Source organism: Dermacentor silvarum, chromosome 1, assembly GCF_013339745.2.
Source record: "Dermacentor silvarum isolate Dsil-2018 chromosome 1, BIME_Dsil_1.4, whole genome shotgun sequence".
Taxonomy (NCBI): Eukaryota; Metazoa; Arthropoda; class Arachnida; order Ixodida; family Ixodidae; genus Dermacentor; species Dermacentor silvarum.
In genome coordinates, this window is record NC_051154.1 from 319,343,122 (window position 1) to 319,360,912 (window position 17,791).

At 48.0% G+C, this 17,791-nt stretch overlaps 2 protein-coding genes across 2 annotated transcripts; both read right to left on the minus strand.

The window, feature by feature from the left end:
• Positions 1 to 984: 984 nt before the first annotated feature.
• On the minus strand, positions 985 to 1,851 carry LOC119442695 (transcription factor SOX-18). Its single transcript, XM_037707666.1, has 2 exons — positions 1,501 to 1,851; positions 985 to 1,425 (listed from the first exon to the last, which is right to left on the minus strand). Exons 1-2 carry the CDS (start codon positions 1,849 to 1,851, stop codon positions 985 to 987), a joined length of 792 nt encoding a protein of 263 aa, XP_037563594.1.
• An 11,680-nt stretch (positions 1,852 to 13,531) lies between these two features.
• Positions 13,532 to 14,182, minus strand: LOC119442705 (sex-determining region Y protein-like). The gene has a single exon (XM_037707676.1). It carries the CDS (start codon positions 14,180 to 14,182, stop codon positions 13,532 to 13,534), a length of 651 nt encoding a protein of 216 aa, XP_037563604.1.
• Between the last annotated feature and the right edge of the window lie 3,609 nt (positions 14,183 to 17,791).

Here is a 17,791-nt window from a genome sequence, read left to right on the forward strand (position 1 = left end):
TAGCTTGGGAAGCTTCTACTCTTTTCTCGTACCTTCGACCGCCGCTTTCGCAACATTCTGGAGGGGGGGTGATGACTCATGCTGATGGCGCGCGCGCTCACGCTGTAGTAATGTCTGTCGACTCGCCGGGTGAGAAGGTGTCTCGGCGCGCGCGTGTGCTCCCTCTCTCTCTCTACCTCTCCAGTTAACGTCGCTTCGTCGAGCCTCTTCCAGACGTTTCGGCGCCGTTGTTAGCGTTGTTGCTTGAGGCGTATGCGCTCTCCGTCTATGTTGAAGTTGCCGCGGGGCCGGCGTGTTCTTTCGCTGGCTTGCGTGATACGCGGCGCGCGCTTGGATTACGCACTCTTTTGTGACACAGTAGCATTGTCAAACGTGTGCAAATATTAGGCATCTTTAGCCTCTATAATTTTCGAATTCACTTTATTTTGCAATTTGCTGGATTTTTTAAATTTATAGCCTCCTTTCTTTTCTGAAACTCCACGTATAACTTTTTTTCTTTTTTGTATGCTGCTATAGAGTGCCGAAGATATCCAAGGCTTTCTTGCCTTTTTATGCCTTTTTTTGCAAACTCGGAGCGGAAACGCGCGATCGTAGAAATCGACCATTATTCTTTGAAAGCGAGAGAAAGAAGATGCTCCATTACTGTCACTAATCACCTCAGACCAGTCAGTGTGCATAATCAGAGATATTAACGTATTTATTGTTGCTTCGTTAATTTGTCTTTATCAAATGGACGGTTGCAATTCACGGCGACGCGCAAAGCAGTCCGATATGCAAAAAATAGACAAATGGTGGTCTACATCGACCACTAGAACACCGGAATCAAGTTTTTCCATTCAGAGCCGACCACGCCATGCAACGTCACCCTACAAAATACTTCCGCCTTCGATAGACAATTCTCGCCATCATCCTATGCCTTCACCAAAAAGGACATCATCTGAGGCACAAGTTCCACAATTATCCTTTTTTGGATGCACTTCCACGTTACGAGACATGACCTTGATTGCAGCGACGGTCATCCGACTGCCCGGTGAGCGAGTGTAGGAGCCCCATTGTTTGTTCGGGTGGTAACGCAGCAGCAGCCTCTATAGAACACAGCTCGGCAGCACGGCTCTCCTCAGGCTGCTTGAATGCTCCGAAGATCTTGATCAAGGTCAGCTCAGCATAATTGTGGAAGTGTTGCGGCTGCCTCTTCAACAATTCAGCCAAGGCTCTTAAGGCAGCCACTTTTACAGGCACCATGTGTCCTTCGAGATCCTTGGTCGTGGCCGGGACATTGTCCGTCGTCATAGAAGCCACAGTTCCCTGACCTGCGCCCGAAGCGCCGACTCGAGCAGCACTGATGGTACCACGGTGTTTGCTGCTTGGCGTCGGCGGCAGTGGTAGCGGATGCAGCTGCTGCTGGAACTTCAGGCTGCTTCGACCCTGGGCCGCGACCGTGCAAGTTGTCGGCTGCTGCTCCTTGTCCCAGGAACTGGCGTTCTTCAGCTAGCTGGTAACCTGCTTGGCAATGCGTTCCTGCTCCTTGCGCCGGCGGGCCTCACGCGGGTGGTGCGCGTAGTCCGGGTACTTCCTTCGGTGGACGGCGACTGCTTCGGCTAACTTGCGCTGGAGGGGCTCCTTGTCGGCGGCGCGGAGAGGACGCTGCATCTTTGTTAGGCGGCTGCTAACGCGCCGGTTGTTTTCTTTCGCCTTCATGGCGGCCACCGAACGCCTCTTTTCCTGTTCGAACGGCATCAAGGCACTTGGCGGTGGCGGAATGTGCGATCGCCGCTTGCAGCAGTGTTGCACCTCCCTGCTCAACGATGCACCCGCCACGGCGGGATGCGAGGCCTCATCGGGAACTGCCATCGATGCTTCTGCTGCTGGTGCGCAGCCTGTACAAACAGGCCCTGAATGCTTCCTAGGCACGTAATGGCGGTGCTTGGCTGAAGCGGATCCAGGGACCACCGACGATGGCTGGCCTTTGCTGCGACTTCACTCTGCGGAGCCGACAGCGTCTGGAAATCAGCCGTTGTCGAAGAATGAGCTGCCCAGAAAGGAGTCGTCACCTTCTTCGTCTCGTACAGGAGCGTGCGTAATAGGGATGATAATGACGATGGTACCGACGATGAAGCTCGCCATTTATGGCGTGTACTTTCTAAGGAAATATGCCAATATTAAGAGGAATTATTTTAAATGTTATTCTAAGAACAGAAAGAAAAAAAAGCAGGACTATACGAAAGACCAGAGAAACGAGTGTAGTACATAGGTGAGCAGTCTATTTGAAACAAAGTTATTAAATACCTATTTATCAAGAGAATAGAAAACAAAACAGTAAAGAATTCTCGCGATTCACTGAAATTAAAAACGTGAAATAAATTATGAACAGAGAAGTAGTGTGAAGCTACACAAATTTGCACGGACTTGTTTCTTTAAAAAAATTACCGACGATTACGAAACTTCCTAATGCGAAATATGAGCGCAGTACTGTAGCGCCCACCAACGCCGTAGCGCGGAGCGCTGTGGTCGGCGCTGCAAAGAGAAAAAAATAAAGAAGCGCAGCGCGTGCTCGAAACGCCAGCTCGGCACGCGCAGTGTCGTTTTGAAAGCTATCCACGCTGGTCGTCGCAGCCGCCGCTCGGTTCGCCGCCTTCCCCTTCTGCGTAGGGCACGAAGGCACGACCCGTACGGCCGCCGTCACGTTCCTCCTACAGTACTATACATGTATTCATTTCGCGAGACTTTGAGACCTCGCAGCCATCACCGCACCGACTGGCAGAGCCGCGACGCTATATACCATATAAACCGGAAAACAGTTGCCGGTGCTCCTCAATTGCAGCTTATGCCACCGTAATCTTTACCGGGAAACACCGCGAACGCTATGCGAGAAGGCGAGCTTTCTGGTTTCTCTTACTTCCCCCGCCTCGCCCGGCACCACCGCTGCCGCGGATGCGCGGACGTGAGCGCGAGCTGATGGTGTTTCAAGGTGGCTTCCTCCGTTTCATCCTCGCCCTCTCTTCGTTATCGCTGTCTTTCCCCCGCTATCCCCTGCTGCGCTCTGCGGTCGCTCTTTCATCACTCGCTGTGTTCGTTCGCTCCGTTACGTCGCCGAGCCACGCCGACGGTCAACGTGGGAACGGGCGCCTCAACGGCTTCCGACTGCCATTATATATATTTAGGCGGGCTCAATGCGATCGTCTGCTAAAACAATGCACCTAATAATGATAGCTGCAACGCCCGTACTTCTTGTATGTATATTTTTCTTGTGCTCGAAACGAATAGAAACGTGCTTTGGAAGTCCTTAGTCTGGATAATCAGCACTTGCCTACCGCCGATGTTGTTTACATTACGCGTTGGCGTAGCGCGTCCGTCGAGTTCGTAACCGGCGAGTGAAAGAACCCAGCTGAGAAAATCTGCCGAAGAAAATGTATTTTCAGTCCCGTTTAGCGCTGCAGAGATTTGAAGTATGGCACTCCTGACTTCGTGTGGTGTGTGGTGCGGTGAATGAACCGTGTGGTTCATTCACCGCACCACACACCACACGAAGAATGAATGAACTTCAGGTGGTGAACCGCGGCGTGGTTCGTGTTTGACTTATGTGGTCTAGGGGCCTTAAGTTTAGCGGGCGAGCACTGCGTTGTTTCCAGCGGCAAAGATAACTTTCGAAAGCGAAAGATACAAAAAGCCGAACAAAGGGAAGTACACCTTCAATTATGCCGTCGGCTTCAGATGAGAGTGCGCGTTTCGATTAGGCATGTGAAATCTAATTCAGCGCAAGGTCACAGTACTCCTTCACTCATGTCTTTCAAGTGCAGGCGCCTTATGGACTAGTTGGGGATAAATCGCTCAAGAACGCTTGCGCAGTGAAGGAAACGTGACACAGCGCTGTATGTTTGAGTCTGTGTCTTTGTACTTGAGCACCGCAAGAAGAAATGGTCTGTTCGCAATATTCGCAACGTGTGCAATGCATAGGAGGACCGGTACCATACAAGACCTACGCATGCACCCACGTGTACCAAGATTGCTTCGATGTCGGCTTGAAAATCAGCACGTACTGAGTGAATGAAACTATAATTGGATTTTTATCCTTTTTCTCTTTTTTATCGAAAGAGCAGATGTGAGTACATTGCGGGGAAGAGGATTGGTGTCATCAGTGCTTTGGGCAGTCGGTATGCCAAAACTGCCGAAATATTTTTAGCTTGCACTAAAATGATTCTCGCGTGATACCATACACTGTAGTCGGGAAAAAGATTACGTACTAACTATAGGTGGTGCCCTAAACATGGCCTCAATGGCGTGTTTCCCGCTCCGCAAAATCTTCTGGCGCAGGCATTTACCAAAGGACCTTATATATAGGTTTTTGTTACTTTGATAGGTTTCTGTTGCAGGATTTTGACACCACATGTTGGAGCCGCGCGCGTGCAGTTGCCAAAATGGGCGATAGCCTAACACGGAGATAACTTTAAAAAAAACAACTAGCGCGCAATAAAACGTGCAGGCCTTTGCAATAAATGTAGCAAGGTTGAAGCCTGTGGCCCTTTAACACATTTATCATTATTGTAAGTAAAAAGTCACGTACTTACAGACGGAATTAATGAACATGGCCGATACGATTTTGAAATTTATGTCAGATTGTGTGTACACCAATTTTGTGTTTCTGAGCAATAAATAGGATGGATTTTTTGGAAGGCCATGCATACATGTAACATATTGTCGCCGAGTTGTACAAGTCGTTGTTTCCTGTAATAAAGTGCTGCTGGAAGATAACGCTCTGTCTTGTGCATTCTTCCTTCATTTCCATGTACTTGTTCGCTCTGCAAACTTTTCCTTTGTACCTGGCGGGTGTGTGTAACGCATGCTTTGGAGCTTGTAGAATGCCGTATAGGCATTTATAGGTATCTGCTATACCTATACCTATATACCTATAGCTATATACGTATACCTATAGGCATAGGTATAGGCAGGTTGTTTATAAAGATAATTTCATCTGCGACAAACTTTATGTATGCAAGGTAGGCTGTGTCAATCGGAGATTAATGTAGCGCAAATATCTTTCACCGGTGGTGTGGGGGTTAACATTTAGATGGACTACAATAATTGTATGTGTGCTTCAAAATTTGCGGGCAGTGAATTTTTGTTCAGGCTCAGCCTCCCACACATAGTCAGACCACTTAGGGACATAATTGCTTGTCGGGTGGATTTTTATTATTCGTAACACTGTGACTGGTATCTAACGAACATGAATGTCATTTTCTGTTTAAATAACCAGGTTAGAGGGCGAAGTCAGAATATTCATACAAGTGGAGAAAGTAATTGTCTTCTGTTATACTTTTCGTACGCACTGTTTTGCATAGCATGTTGATGCTGCATCCTGGGTTTTTTAAGTCAGCTCGCGGTATGCGAAAATCGCTTGACGATTGTTTTTCGTCATCTGCCACAAAGCAACCGTCTAGACCAAATAAGTGGGAATTTCCCAAACGTTAGCACTCAAGCCACTTCGTACAGCTGCATATTATGTTGTGATGACTACGTAGATCATTGCCGAGCCAAAACTGTCTGTCATGAATCTAACTCTTTATTGGGCGAACGTGTGCCCAGAAAAAAAAAGTTACACTCAAAGCACAACGTCTGTGGCGAGCACAGTCGTGGATCGTCGAAACCTGACCAACGGGTCGAGTCCGCTGGCTATTTATACAGGGTATTTCTACGGAGACTTCAAGTAATATTAAAGAAACCGCCGTTTTGAAATAATTGGATGCTTCCTTCGGAGACATGCCACCAGTGGTGGCGACCACGGGGTATGGCTTGTATGGGGTAATAAGGCTGCTAATGATGACGTTATGTATGGAACCGTTATTCATGCATCATATCTTGCACAACATGAAGTTGGCAGCCTGTATGGCAAAAATAAGAGCTGGCTATCTTTTATCCGTCTTAATGCAGTCTGCCCGTATTAAACAACAGATTTTTTCACTCAACGCTAGGTTTGGCTTTGCTCCTGACAAACTTATGGTGACAGAAACGTGGTATCAATCCGAATCAGTGCTTAAATCGCCCGGCAACACAGGCACTATTGCACATGAGGAACAAAGGCACAGGCAACACAGGCACAATTGCACATGAGGAACAAAGAAAAATGAAGCCAAAAATGCATGTGTCTAAAAAAAAGGAAAATAAAAGAGCATGTCTAAAACACAAAGCTCCATAAGCTTAAAGAAGCATTACTTCAGTCAAAGTACCCTTAAAAGCAGCTACTGACGAGTGTGGTTGATTTATTTTAAGATTCTTATTCTCGTTCGAAAGTATAGGTATTTTATATTTTAGAGTTTGTTCATCGTTATTTGCTCTCAATTTGATACTCTATATTTTATTGTTCTAAGATAAAAATTCCGATTCATACCAATGAACGAAAGTTCAAAACTTTGGAGGTATTCTTTTTTTGTTTCTGTATGCATGTATGTCGCAAGCTTGCGTTTGTAAAGCAGGTCTACCCTCAATATTCCGAGGCAGCCTCGGAATGACGGTGTGCTTTCGCTATGTTTTAAGCCTACTAGAGCTCTAAATTACTAAAATGTTTTTAATATTTAAGCAGTAGTGGTACCCCATTACAATACAAAAATAAATATCGGAATGAATCATTGAAAAGTAAAGAATTCATCTGAATTACCTGGGGATTGAATTTCTTATTTTCCACAATGCTCCTATTACCCTGCAGAGTCTTAATTTCAGGTAATTTGTGTTATCCTTGACAGGTTTTCATGAAAAAAATGCTTAGGAATTTCATAGAATCCATACGGCTCTATCGCGTTGGTATGAAAATGTAAGGAAACATTGTTAGCGCTGGTTTTACGAGCTCTAAAAAGAACGTACTTTGTTTTTTTTGTATAACACTCTAATTCATTACTATCAAGCCATTCAGAGAGTTAAAGCAGCCAGTTATTCTCACCTGTTCCTAGTTTTGATAGACTAGTGCCAGAAAAGAAAAGAAACGTTGGTGTCGTCGGCGTACCGGAGTATTTTTTTGTGTGTGTGTGGGATAGAGGCTATATCATTTATGTACTGAAATAAAGCAGTGGTCCTAAGATCGAACACTGGGGCACGCGCGTTGATATACCGGATGTTCAAAATTAAGCTTTACGGAATTAAAAAAAATCGCCTGTGGCAGATATCATAATTCCTATCATTTAGCTAGGTTATTAGATGAAGCAGACATTAGTAGCACGAGAAATAAAAAACAAATTCAACTAATTCACAAAAATTCAATAATTATCTTCTTGGTTAATTTGTTCACGACACATTGCAATTTACGAATTGTAACCGGTGAGCTTGTCACGTGTCGCAGATCGCATCGACGCCATTGAAGCGCGAATGGCTTCATCCGCCACCGTCGTTCAACCGCTGCTGAGGGAAGCTAGACTTAAGTGTCCCACCAGCGCTCCGACAGAAGGTCCCATTCTTTGCGCAGCCCTAACTGCCCCGTTAGGTGGTAGTCCGTCCGGTCAGCCCAATAATGGATAGATCCAAAGAGAGTTTTCGCATTTGGAAATGGAACGGCAGGGGGTATTCTAACAGGAAAGCCCCGCTGCAGCAGTTTTTCAGGTCTTTGGTGATCAAACCTCAGGTCATTGCTCTTCAGGAAACATTAGTCTCCGCTGCCTCGCTCCAGGGCTACAGGGCCGTGTCGGGCCGGCCTGGGGGGCGAGGCATTTGTACCTTGATCGATAAAAGGCTCACTCATCTCACCCACGACCTCAAGCTGGGGAGCGGTAGAATCGAATATGTCATGGTTGAGATCCTGCTCGAGGCGCCGCAGCGGAATCAGCGCAGAAACAGTGTCTTCGTTCTCAATATCTATAGCAACCCCAGGGACTCGCGCCAACAGTTCAAGACCATCCTCAAGAAAGCAACCGACCTGGCCGGCCCACGACCCTTGGTCGTCGTCGGCGACTTCAACGCCCGGTACGGCCTCTGGGGTTACATCTACGACACTACCAAGGGGCGCAACCTGTGGCAAGACGCCAACGAGATGGACCTCACTCTGGTCACGGACAAAGCTTTTCCCACGCGCATCGGCAACTCCGTCACCCGGGACACGACACCCGACCTCGCCTTCGTCAAGAACGTCGAGGACGTGGGCTGGGAGAACACCGCCATGGAGTTTGGCAGCGACCACTACATTCTCGAGACCCACTTCAAGGTGGCTCGGAGTAGGGTCAAGGAATTCACGTTCGTCGATTGGGACCATTTTCGCAAGATTCGGGAAGAACCCGGGAGAGCCAGGGAAACCACCAGCCTCGAAGAATGGTGCGAATGCATCCGCAACGACGCTTCCGCGGCCACAAAGAAAGTGGAAACTGATCTCGACGTCGAGCGAATGGACAGCAGACTCGCCCATCTCATCGAGGCCAAAAACGCCCTGCTCCGTCGATGGAAGGGTCAAAGGCTCAATCGCAGACTCCAAAAGAAAATCTCGGAGCTCAACAAGGTCATCGATGACCACTGTAAAGCGCTATGCCAGCAGCAGTGGGACGAGCTCTGCGAATCCATTGACGGACAGATGCGCAATGGCAAGTCCTGGGGTATGCTGAAGCACCTTCTCGACGAAAGCGGCTCCAAGTCAAATCAGAAGCATACGTTGGCCCGGGCCCTTCACGAAGCCACCAGGTCTCACACGGTCGATGTACTCGTCTCCAAGCTCATTCAGAAGTACCTGCCCATCCGGCGCGACGGCGATCCGGCGACCCAACTCCCTGACTACCGAGGCCCTTCTCGCCCCGAGATGGACGAAGACTTCTCCGTTGCCGAGGTCAGACATGCCATCTTCGCGCTCAACCGCAAGTCTGCGCCGGGTCCGGACGGAGTCACCAACAGAATGTTGAGAAACCTCGACGACCCGTCGATTGTCTTTCTCACCGAAAAGTTCAACGAGTCCTGGAAGAGCAGCGTGGTTCCTGCAGAATGGAAGTCGGCCTGCACGGTGCTCATTCCCAAGCACGGCAAGGCCCCGAACATCGAGAACCTGAGGCCGATTTCTCTAACCTCCTGCGTCGGCAAGGTCATGGAGCGCGTCGTCCTCAACAGACTCAACGGGTACCTCGAAGACAACGACGTTTACACGTACAACATGATCGGGTTCCGCGCCGGACTCTCGACGCAGGATGCAATGAAACTAATCAAGCATCAGATTGTGGACGGCCGTTCCAGAGACGTCAAGGCTCTGCTCGGTCTGGACCTCGAGAAGGCTTTCGACAACGTGCTCCACGCCTTTATCGTCAAGACCATTTCAGACCTAGGTCTCGGTTCCATATTCCACAGCTACGTCAGCTCTTTTTTAACGGACAGGAAGGCCAAGCTTCGCATTGGAGACTTCAGCTCCGAAGATGTGCCCCTCGGAGCACGGGGCACTCCTCAGGGCGCCGTAATCTCCCCCACACTATTTAACATCTGTATGATTGGTCTTTCCGAGAGGTTGCAATGCGTTGAGGACGTCAAGCACACCATCTACGCCGACGACATTACCATCTGGTGCGCCGGAGGATGCGAGGGCAGAGTCGAAGAAGCCATGCAGGAGGCGATCGACGTGATCGAGGAGTATCTCCGCCCCACCGGACTTCGGTGCTCCCCCGCCAAGTCGGAGCTTCTGCTTTACAGAAAAGAGAAGGGAAGAAGACCCAACGATTGGAAGCCAGTCTCCGAAAGCAGCATCTGTCTTCACACTTGTGATGGAGGGGTGATACCCAGTGTCGACGTCATTCGGGTCCTGGGCATGTTTGTCGAATTCAACGGCGGGAACGGAACGGCTCTCCGCAAGATCATGGCAAAGACGGACAACGCCTTCCGCCTCGTTCGCAGAATCGCAAACAGACACAGAGGCATGAAGGAAGCCAATCTCCTCACCCTTATCAACGCCTTCGTATTATGCCACTTCACGTACACGATTTCTATGCACAACTGGCTCAGAGCGGAGCGAGACAAGCTCAATGCTCTCATCCGCAAAGTATTGAAAAGGGCTCTCGGGCTACCCATTAGGACCCATACTGAAGATCTCCTCAAGCTGGGGGTACACAACACCGCCGAGGAGATTGCCGAAGCCCAAGAACGCGCGCAACTCGCTCGTCTGACCACCACAGAGGCAGGTAAAATCATCCTCGAAGAGCTGGGTTACCCTCCTGTGGTATCTTCGAGGGTCAGTACCCCGATCCCTAGGTGCATTCGAGACAAGTTCGAAGTGGCCCCCGTGCCTCGAAACGTCCATCCCGTCCACAACGAGGGCAGACGCAAGGCGAGAGCAGTAGCAATTCTGAAAAAGATCTATCAACAAGGCACCAGAGCACGCTTCGTCTACGCCGTGGAGTACAGCAATGGAAAGACCTTTGCCGTCGTCGTGGTCGACTCCAGCGGCAAGCTTTCCAATAGCGCTTCAATTCGCACTTCAGACTCCGAAGTCGCCGAACAAGCCGCCATCGCCCTCGCCCTACTAGACAGTCGTGGGTCTGAGATCTACAGCGATTCCAAAACGGCAGTTAGGGCTTTTCAGAAGGGTCGCATCACCGAGCAGGCTGCTCGTCTTCTTAGCGTCTCCAATCCGGATGCTCTCACGCATCATTCGATTCACTGGTTTACCGCTCACGTAGGGTCGGTCGAGGGTGCTTCCCCGAACCTCAATGAGTCTGCTCACGAGGCTGCGCGCGACCTCACCGACCGCGCTTCCTCTGTAAGGAGAGCCGACACCCCTCCCCCCTACGGCCACAGGGATGCTCCCGCTACTCACAACGAGGTGACAAAATTTTTCTACATGTCCAGAAGGGTCTTTCCACCCCCTCATCCCAAATTGAATAGGGCGCAAGCTGTTTCGCTTAGACTTTTACAGACCGGCACATATCCGTGTCTGGCCGTTCTGCACGAAGTTTACCCTGACGTATATCGCGACGACGCCTGCCCATCCTGTGGGCAGACCTCCACTCTAGCACACATGCTCTGGGAGTGCGGGTCGAGATACCCCAAGTTCAGAAAGGATGAGTGGAACTTGCTTCTGCGTAGCCCCGCTCTAGACAAGCAAATCCTGGCTGTCCGGCGTGCCCGCGACCGGGCCGGTGGGCTAGACCTGCCGGTCCCGACGTGGGACTAGCCGGGTGCGCGACGAGTTCGAGTCCTCGCCGGACCTGTAATAAAAGATATTTCACTCACTCACTCACTCACGCTTGTCACGTGTATTCACTTGGAACGAATTTCCACAATGACACCACTTTGGAGATATGCTCAATCAAACTCGACTTAAAAATGCACTGTTGTTCCACTTCATTTTATACCAAAATGCTGTTTTATACATTGAAGCAGACAAGAAAAGTCGAACGCCCATGTATTTAAAATAAATTATGGGGTTTCACGTGCTAAAACCAGGATCTGATTATGAGGCACGCCGTAGTGGGGGACTCCGGAAATTTGAACCACCTGGGGTTCTTTAACTTGCACCTAAATCCAAGTACACGAGTGTCTTGGCATTTCGCCCCCATCTGAATGCGGCCGCCGCAGCCGGGATTCGATCACCATAGCCACTGAGAAACCACTGCGGGTCACCCATGTATTTCGTCCCGCACTTTGGGAAATAATATCTCGAAACTGGTGTTATATGTTCTGGAAATTCATTTCAAGTGGACGCGTCTTGCAACTTCACCGGCTACAATTCGTAAACTGCAATATCTGTCATAAAATAATTAAATAAGAAGTTCATTGGACAATTTTTGGTAATGAGTTGAAAATATGTTTCGAATTTTCGTGCTACTATTGTCCGCCTCTTCGAATAACCGATCTTAACGATAAGAATTATGCTACCCGCCACAGGCGATTTTTAAAATGTTCGTAAATCTTAATTTTGACCACACGGTAGGCTCTTTGTTTCAGAAGGCTGAGTCATATGTCACACACTTTTCGATCTTTTAGGTACCTTTCTACAAGTTGAAGGGCTCGCCCTCGTATGCCTTATCTAGGAAGTTTGCTTAGTAAGATGTGATGTTTGACGGAATCAAAGGCTTTCTTCATATCGAGGAATATTCCAATTATTAGTAATTTTTGTTCAGACTTTTCTATAAGCCATTCTGCAACACACAAAAGTGCTAATTCTGTTGACTTGTTTTTTTTTAATCCAAACTGGTATGGTGAAATAACTTGAATTTCAATAAATAGTTAGACATATGACAAAAAAACACCTTCAATACCCTCGAAAAAATACCTAGCACTGATATCGGCCGGCTATTGTCGAAATCGTTCTTCGCGCCTCCCTTGAGAATTACACTTATCCGGGCTAATTTGAGCTCATCCGGGAACCGCCCGTCTTGAAGCACGCATTTGCATACATGAGTGAGCAGGAGAGCAATTATGATAACAAGCGCTTTATTGGTTCAGCTTTAATCCCATCAAGACCTGCTGCACTACTGTTGTTCAAGGAGTTCATAATGCCCATCATTTTCGCCTCACTCGTAAGTTCTGAGAAGACGCTCTCTTACTTGTAAATGAACGTAATACATGTCATCACTTGCTCTTGTCGTGGGGTTCTTTAATTTACCTGAAGATAAGAAGTGCTCATTAAAATTATACGGCAGATCAGTTATAGAAAGGGTCACTTCGTCGATAGTGAATTCTTCCAGTAGCATATCAATGCTGCTTGTACCCCAAACCTCATTGTAGGCTTTGCAGAATCTATGTAGATAAGTAGTATTGTCAAACTTGTGCAAATAATACGCATCTTTAGCCTTTATGATTTTCGAATTCACTTTATTTTGAAATATCCTGTATTTTTTAAAATTTATAGCATCCTTTCTTTTCAGAAACTCCATGCATAAACTTTTTATATTTGGTATGCTGTTATCAAGTGCCGAAGATATCCAAGGCTTTTTTGCCTTACTATGCTTTTTTTCCAAATGCGAAGCGGAAACGCGCGATCATAGAAATCGACCATTATTCTTTGAAAGCGAGTGTAAGTAGACGCTACATTACTGTCACTAATCACCTCAAACCAGTCAGTCTGCATAATCAGAGATATTAACGTATTTATTGTTGCTTCGTTAATTTGTCTTTATCGAATGGACGGTTGCAATTCACGGCGACGCGCAAAGCAGTCCGATATGCAAAAAATAGAGAAATGGTGGTTTACATCGACCTCTAGAACACCGGAATCAAAATTTTCAATTCAGAGCCGACCACGCCATGAGACGTCACCCCACAAAATACTGCCGCCTTCGATAGACAATTCTCGCCGTCATCCTATGCCTTCACCAAAGGGACATCATCTGAGGCAGAAGCTCCACAATTATCCTTCTTTGGATGCACTTCCACGTGCCGAGAGATGACCTTGATTGCAGCGACGGTCATCCGACTGCCCGATGAGCGAATGTAGGAGCCCCATTGTTTGCTCGGGTGGTAGCGCAGCAGCAGCCTCTATAGAACACAGCTCGGCAGCACGGCTCTCCTCAGGCTGCTTGAATGCTCCGAAGATCTTGATCGAGGTCAGCTGAGCATAATTGTGGAAGTGTTGTGGCTGCCTCTTCAACAATTAAGCCAAGGCTCTTAAGGCACCCACCTTTACAGGCACCACTTGTCCTTCGAGATCCTTGGTCGTGGCCGGGACATTGTCCATCGTCATAGAAGCCACAGTTCCCTGACGTACGCCCGAAGCGCCGACTCGAGCAGCACTGATGGTACCACGGTGTTTGCTGCTTGGCGTCGGCGGCAGTCGTGGTGGATGCAGCTGCTGCTGGAACTTCGGGCTGCTTCGACCCTGGGCCGCGACCGTGCAAGTTGTCGGCTGCTGCTCCTTGTCCCAGGAACTGGCGTTCTTCAGCTTGCTGGTAACCTGCTTGGCAATGCGTTCTTGCTCCTTGCGCCGGCGGCCCTCACGCGGGTGGTGCGCGTAGTCCGGGTACTTCCTTCGGTGGACGGCGACTGCTTCGGCTAGCTTGCGGTGGAGGGGCTCCTTGTCGGCGGCGCGGAGAGGACGCTGCATCTTTGTTATGCGGCTGCTAACGCGCCGGTTGTTTTCTTTCGCCTTCATGGCGGCCACCGAACGCCTCTTTTCCTGTGCGAACTGCATCAAAGCACTTGGCGGTGGCGGAACGTGCGATCGCCGCTGGTAGCAGTGTTGCACCTCCCTGCTCAACGATGCACCCACCACGGCGGGAAGCGAGGCCTCATCGGGAACTGCCATCGCTGCTTCTGCTGCTGGTGCACAGCCTGTACGAACAGGCCCTGAATGCTTCGTAGGCACGTAATGGCGGTGCTTGGCTGAAGCGGATCCAGGGGCCACCGACGATGGCTGGCCTTTGCTGCGACTTCACTCTGCGGAGCCGACAGCGTCTAGAAATCAGCCGTTGTCGAAGAATGAGCTCAACAGAAAGGAGTCGTCGTCTTCTTTGTCTCGTGCAGGAGCGTGCATAATAGGGATGATAATGATGATGGTAACGACGATGAAGCTCGCCATTTATGGGGTGTACTTACTAAGGAAATATGCCAATATTAAGAGGAATTATTTTAAATGTTATTCTAAGAACAGAAACGAAAAAAGCCGGACTATACGAAAGACAGGAGAAACGAGTGAAGTACATAAGTGAACAGTCTGACTATTTGAAACAAAGTGATTTAATTCCTATGTATGAATAAAATAAACAAAACAGTAAAGAATTTCCGCGATTCACTGAAATTAAATTAGGTGAAATAAATTATGAACAGAGAAGTAGTGTGAAGCTGCACAAATTTGCACGGACATGTTTCTTTAAAAAAATCACCGACGATTTCGAAACTCCCGAATGCGAAATATGAGCGCAGTACTGTAGCGCCCACCAACGCCGTAGCGCGGAGTGCTATGGTCGGCGCTGCAAAGAGAAAAAAAATCACAGCGTATCCACGAAGTGAATGATGATGAGTGGGCGAAGCACCGGGGGATCATTTGGGTAAACCACAGCTACGGACGAGAGATAAAGAGAGCGCGCGTCGGGAACGAACACCCTTGTGCAATGCAGCGCCCCTAGCTACGGACGAGAAAGAGCGCGCGTCGGGAACGAACGCCCTTGTGCACCGCAGCGCCCCTAGCTACGGACCAGAAAGAAAGAGAGCGCGCGTCGGGAACGAGAGAAAGAGAACGCGCGTCGGGAACGAACGCCCTTGTGCACCGCAGCGCACCTAGCTAAGGACGAGAGAGAAAAACGCCGGAAGCGTTCTCCGGAAGTCGGAAGCTGGCTTCCGGAACCGGAAGTGGAAACGGAACCGGAAGTGGAACCGGAAGTGGAAACGGAAGCGGAAGTCGGCTTCCGGTTTTACTATACATATATGTATATATGCGTATACATACATGCATAGCGGTCTCCATGCCAACCAGAGGTACGGACTTCTAGTGAACACTTCATAAAACTACATGCGGCGTCTCTTTCATGATGATGATGATGATTTATTAGCATCCCCTTTGAAACGGGGCGGCGACAAATAGTCACCTAGCCTGCTTGATTTAATCAGGTATACTATACATGTTCTTTATCTAGCATTTTCGTATACCTCTCATTATTTTTATTTTTCAAAAATTTACCTTGTACCGCTGCCTATGATTTTAAGAGATCAGGTCGTATCCATATTTTCCCTGCTTTTTTTGCACCAGTACTCTGATCGTCTCTTGCTGATCTCTACGGCTGATCTGTTTATGTTTCCTTCCACTTTAAACCCAAGCGCTTCTGGGAGTTGCACGTTACCTACGGTTCTCGCTGGGTGGATCCCGTCGCATTCCATTAGGATGTGCTGAGTGGTCTCTGGATCTTTACTGCAGCATACACATGTCTCATCTAGTTCCGAATATTTGTTCCGATATGTTTTCGTCCTTAGGCAACCAGCTCGAGCCTCAAATAGCAAGGCACTGCCCTTTGTGTTATCGTACAGATTTTCCCTTCTAATTTCTTTCTTCTCATTCTTGTAAATCTCCATTGTCCTTTTCGTTTCCATTCTTTGCATCCAATTCACGGTCTCTGTTTCTCTCACTTTCTTTCTGATGACCCGTGGTTGTCTATTTACAGTTTCGATTATCCTGTACTTGGTTGCCAACTTCCTTGACCTGTTCCTCCATTCTGTGTCCACGCTCTTCATGTAGAGATACTTGTGCACTTTAGCCGCCCATTTATTTTCACCCATGTTCCTGAGCCTTTCTTCAAAACTAATTTTGCTTTGTGCTTGTCTGACTTCAAAAGAGGCCCAACCCATGTCACCATGCACTGCCTCATTTGTCGTATTACCGTGTGCTCCCAAAGCCAACCAGCCTACTGATCTTTGGTTAACTTCCAAACCCGCCAATATATCCGATTTTAAGCATATAATGGCATTTGCGAATGTTAGCGCTGGCACCATTACTCCTTTCGAGATTCCACGCACCACCTCATACTTATTGCGGCCCCACAGTGCTCTGTGTTTCATTATTGCTGCATTCCGCTTCCCCTTTATTTTCAGATTATCTTGGTGGTTGCTTGAGTAATTCTTTCCTTCGTTTATGTGTACGCCGAGGTACTTATATTGCTTCACTATGGGTATTACTTGCTGTTGAATTGACTCCACGAAGTTACTCGTGTGTTCATTAAAGATCATAATCCCTGATTTCTCTGTGCTAAACTTAAGGCCTAGATTTGTCGCTGCGTTCCCACAGATATTCGCAAGTATCTGTAAATCTTTTTTATTGTCCGCTAGTAGCGCAATGTCGTCTGCGTACATCAGTCCAGGGACCTTCTGTTGCACCATTTGTCCATTACGCATGTAGGATAAATCAAAACCTAATTCGCTGTTTTGCCCTTGACGTAAAGCTTGAACAACAATGGTGACAGAGGGCATCCTTGCTTCAATCCTTGGTGAATTCCCACCATTTCATTTCCTTTTCGGCCTTTCCATGCCACTTCTACTTGGTTGTCACGATATATCTCCCTCAGCAGCTCCACGAAATCGTCATCTATGCCTTCGTATTGAAGAATATCCCACAACAATTCCCTGTCTACGTTGTCATAAGCTCCTTTAATATCTAGAAATGCTATCCATAAAGGTCTTTTCTGGGCTACTGAAATCTCTATGCACGGAGTTAGTACAAACTTATTGTCTTCTAAGCGTCTGCCTGGCCTGAACCCATTCTGTAGTTCCCCCAATACACCGTTTTCCTCCACCCAATTCGACAGTTCTAATTTTATGGCTTGCATTGCCATTCTATATATCACCGACGTTACTATAACTGGCCTGTACAAGCTCGTCTTATCCTTATCTCCTTTGCCTTTGTAGATGAGATTCATCTTGCTTTTACGCCATCCAACGGGAATATTCTTTGTTCTAATCACTTGCTCTATGGCATTAGTCAGCAGTGCCTTGCTTTTTGGACCGAGGTTTTTGATTAGCTGTATTGGGATTTCATCGGGTCCTGCTGCCGTGTTGTTAGGGACATTTTCTGCTGCCTTTTTCCAATAAAAGCTTTCTATGCTAAATTTTGATCTCTCAGGCCTCTCTGTTGTTGCTGTATCTGTTGTCTGAACTATGCTTTTTCTCGTGCCGAAGTTATGCCTGATAACGTCTGTGATGTACCGCAGCGCATCATCGCCTTCATAGATGTTACCGTCTTCATCCCTTATAGCCGTTTGCGAGTTTCTAGTTGGAGCTCCGAGTGCTTTTATATGGTTCCAGAATCTTTTTGGGGCGCCTTTGTCTCTTTTGTGAATGTTATGCACCCAACGTTCAATTGCGCATTTAATTTTCTCTTGCACGAGCTCACTCGCAACCCTTTTTTTTTCTCGGTATGTATTCCATCTAA

Bases quoted from the DNA above. Each gene is read 5' to 3' on its own strand.
- LOC119442695 (XM_037707666.1), bottom strand. From the start codon at position 1,851: ATGGCAGTTCCCGATGAGGCCTCGCATCCCGCCGTGGCGGGTGCATCG. The intron at 1,426-1,500 runs GTTACCAGCTAG...GTCGCGGCCCAG, and splicing joins AGGAACGCATTGCCAAGCAG to GGTCGAAGCAGCCTGAAGTT.
- LOC119442705 (XM_037707676.1), bottom strand. From the start codon at position 14,182: ATGGCAGTTCCCGATGAGGCCTCGCTTCCCGCCGTGGTGGGTGCATCG.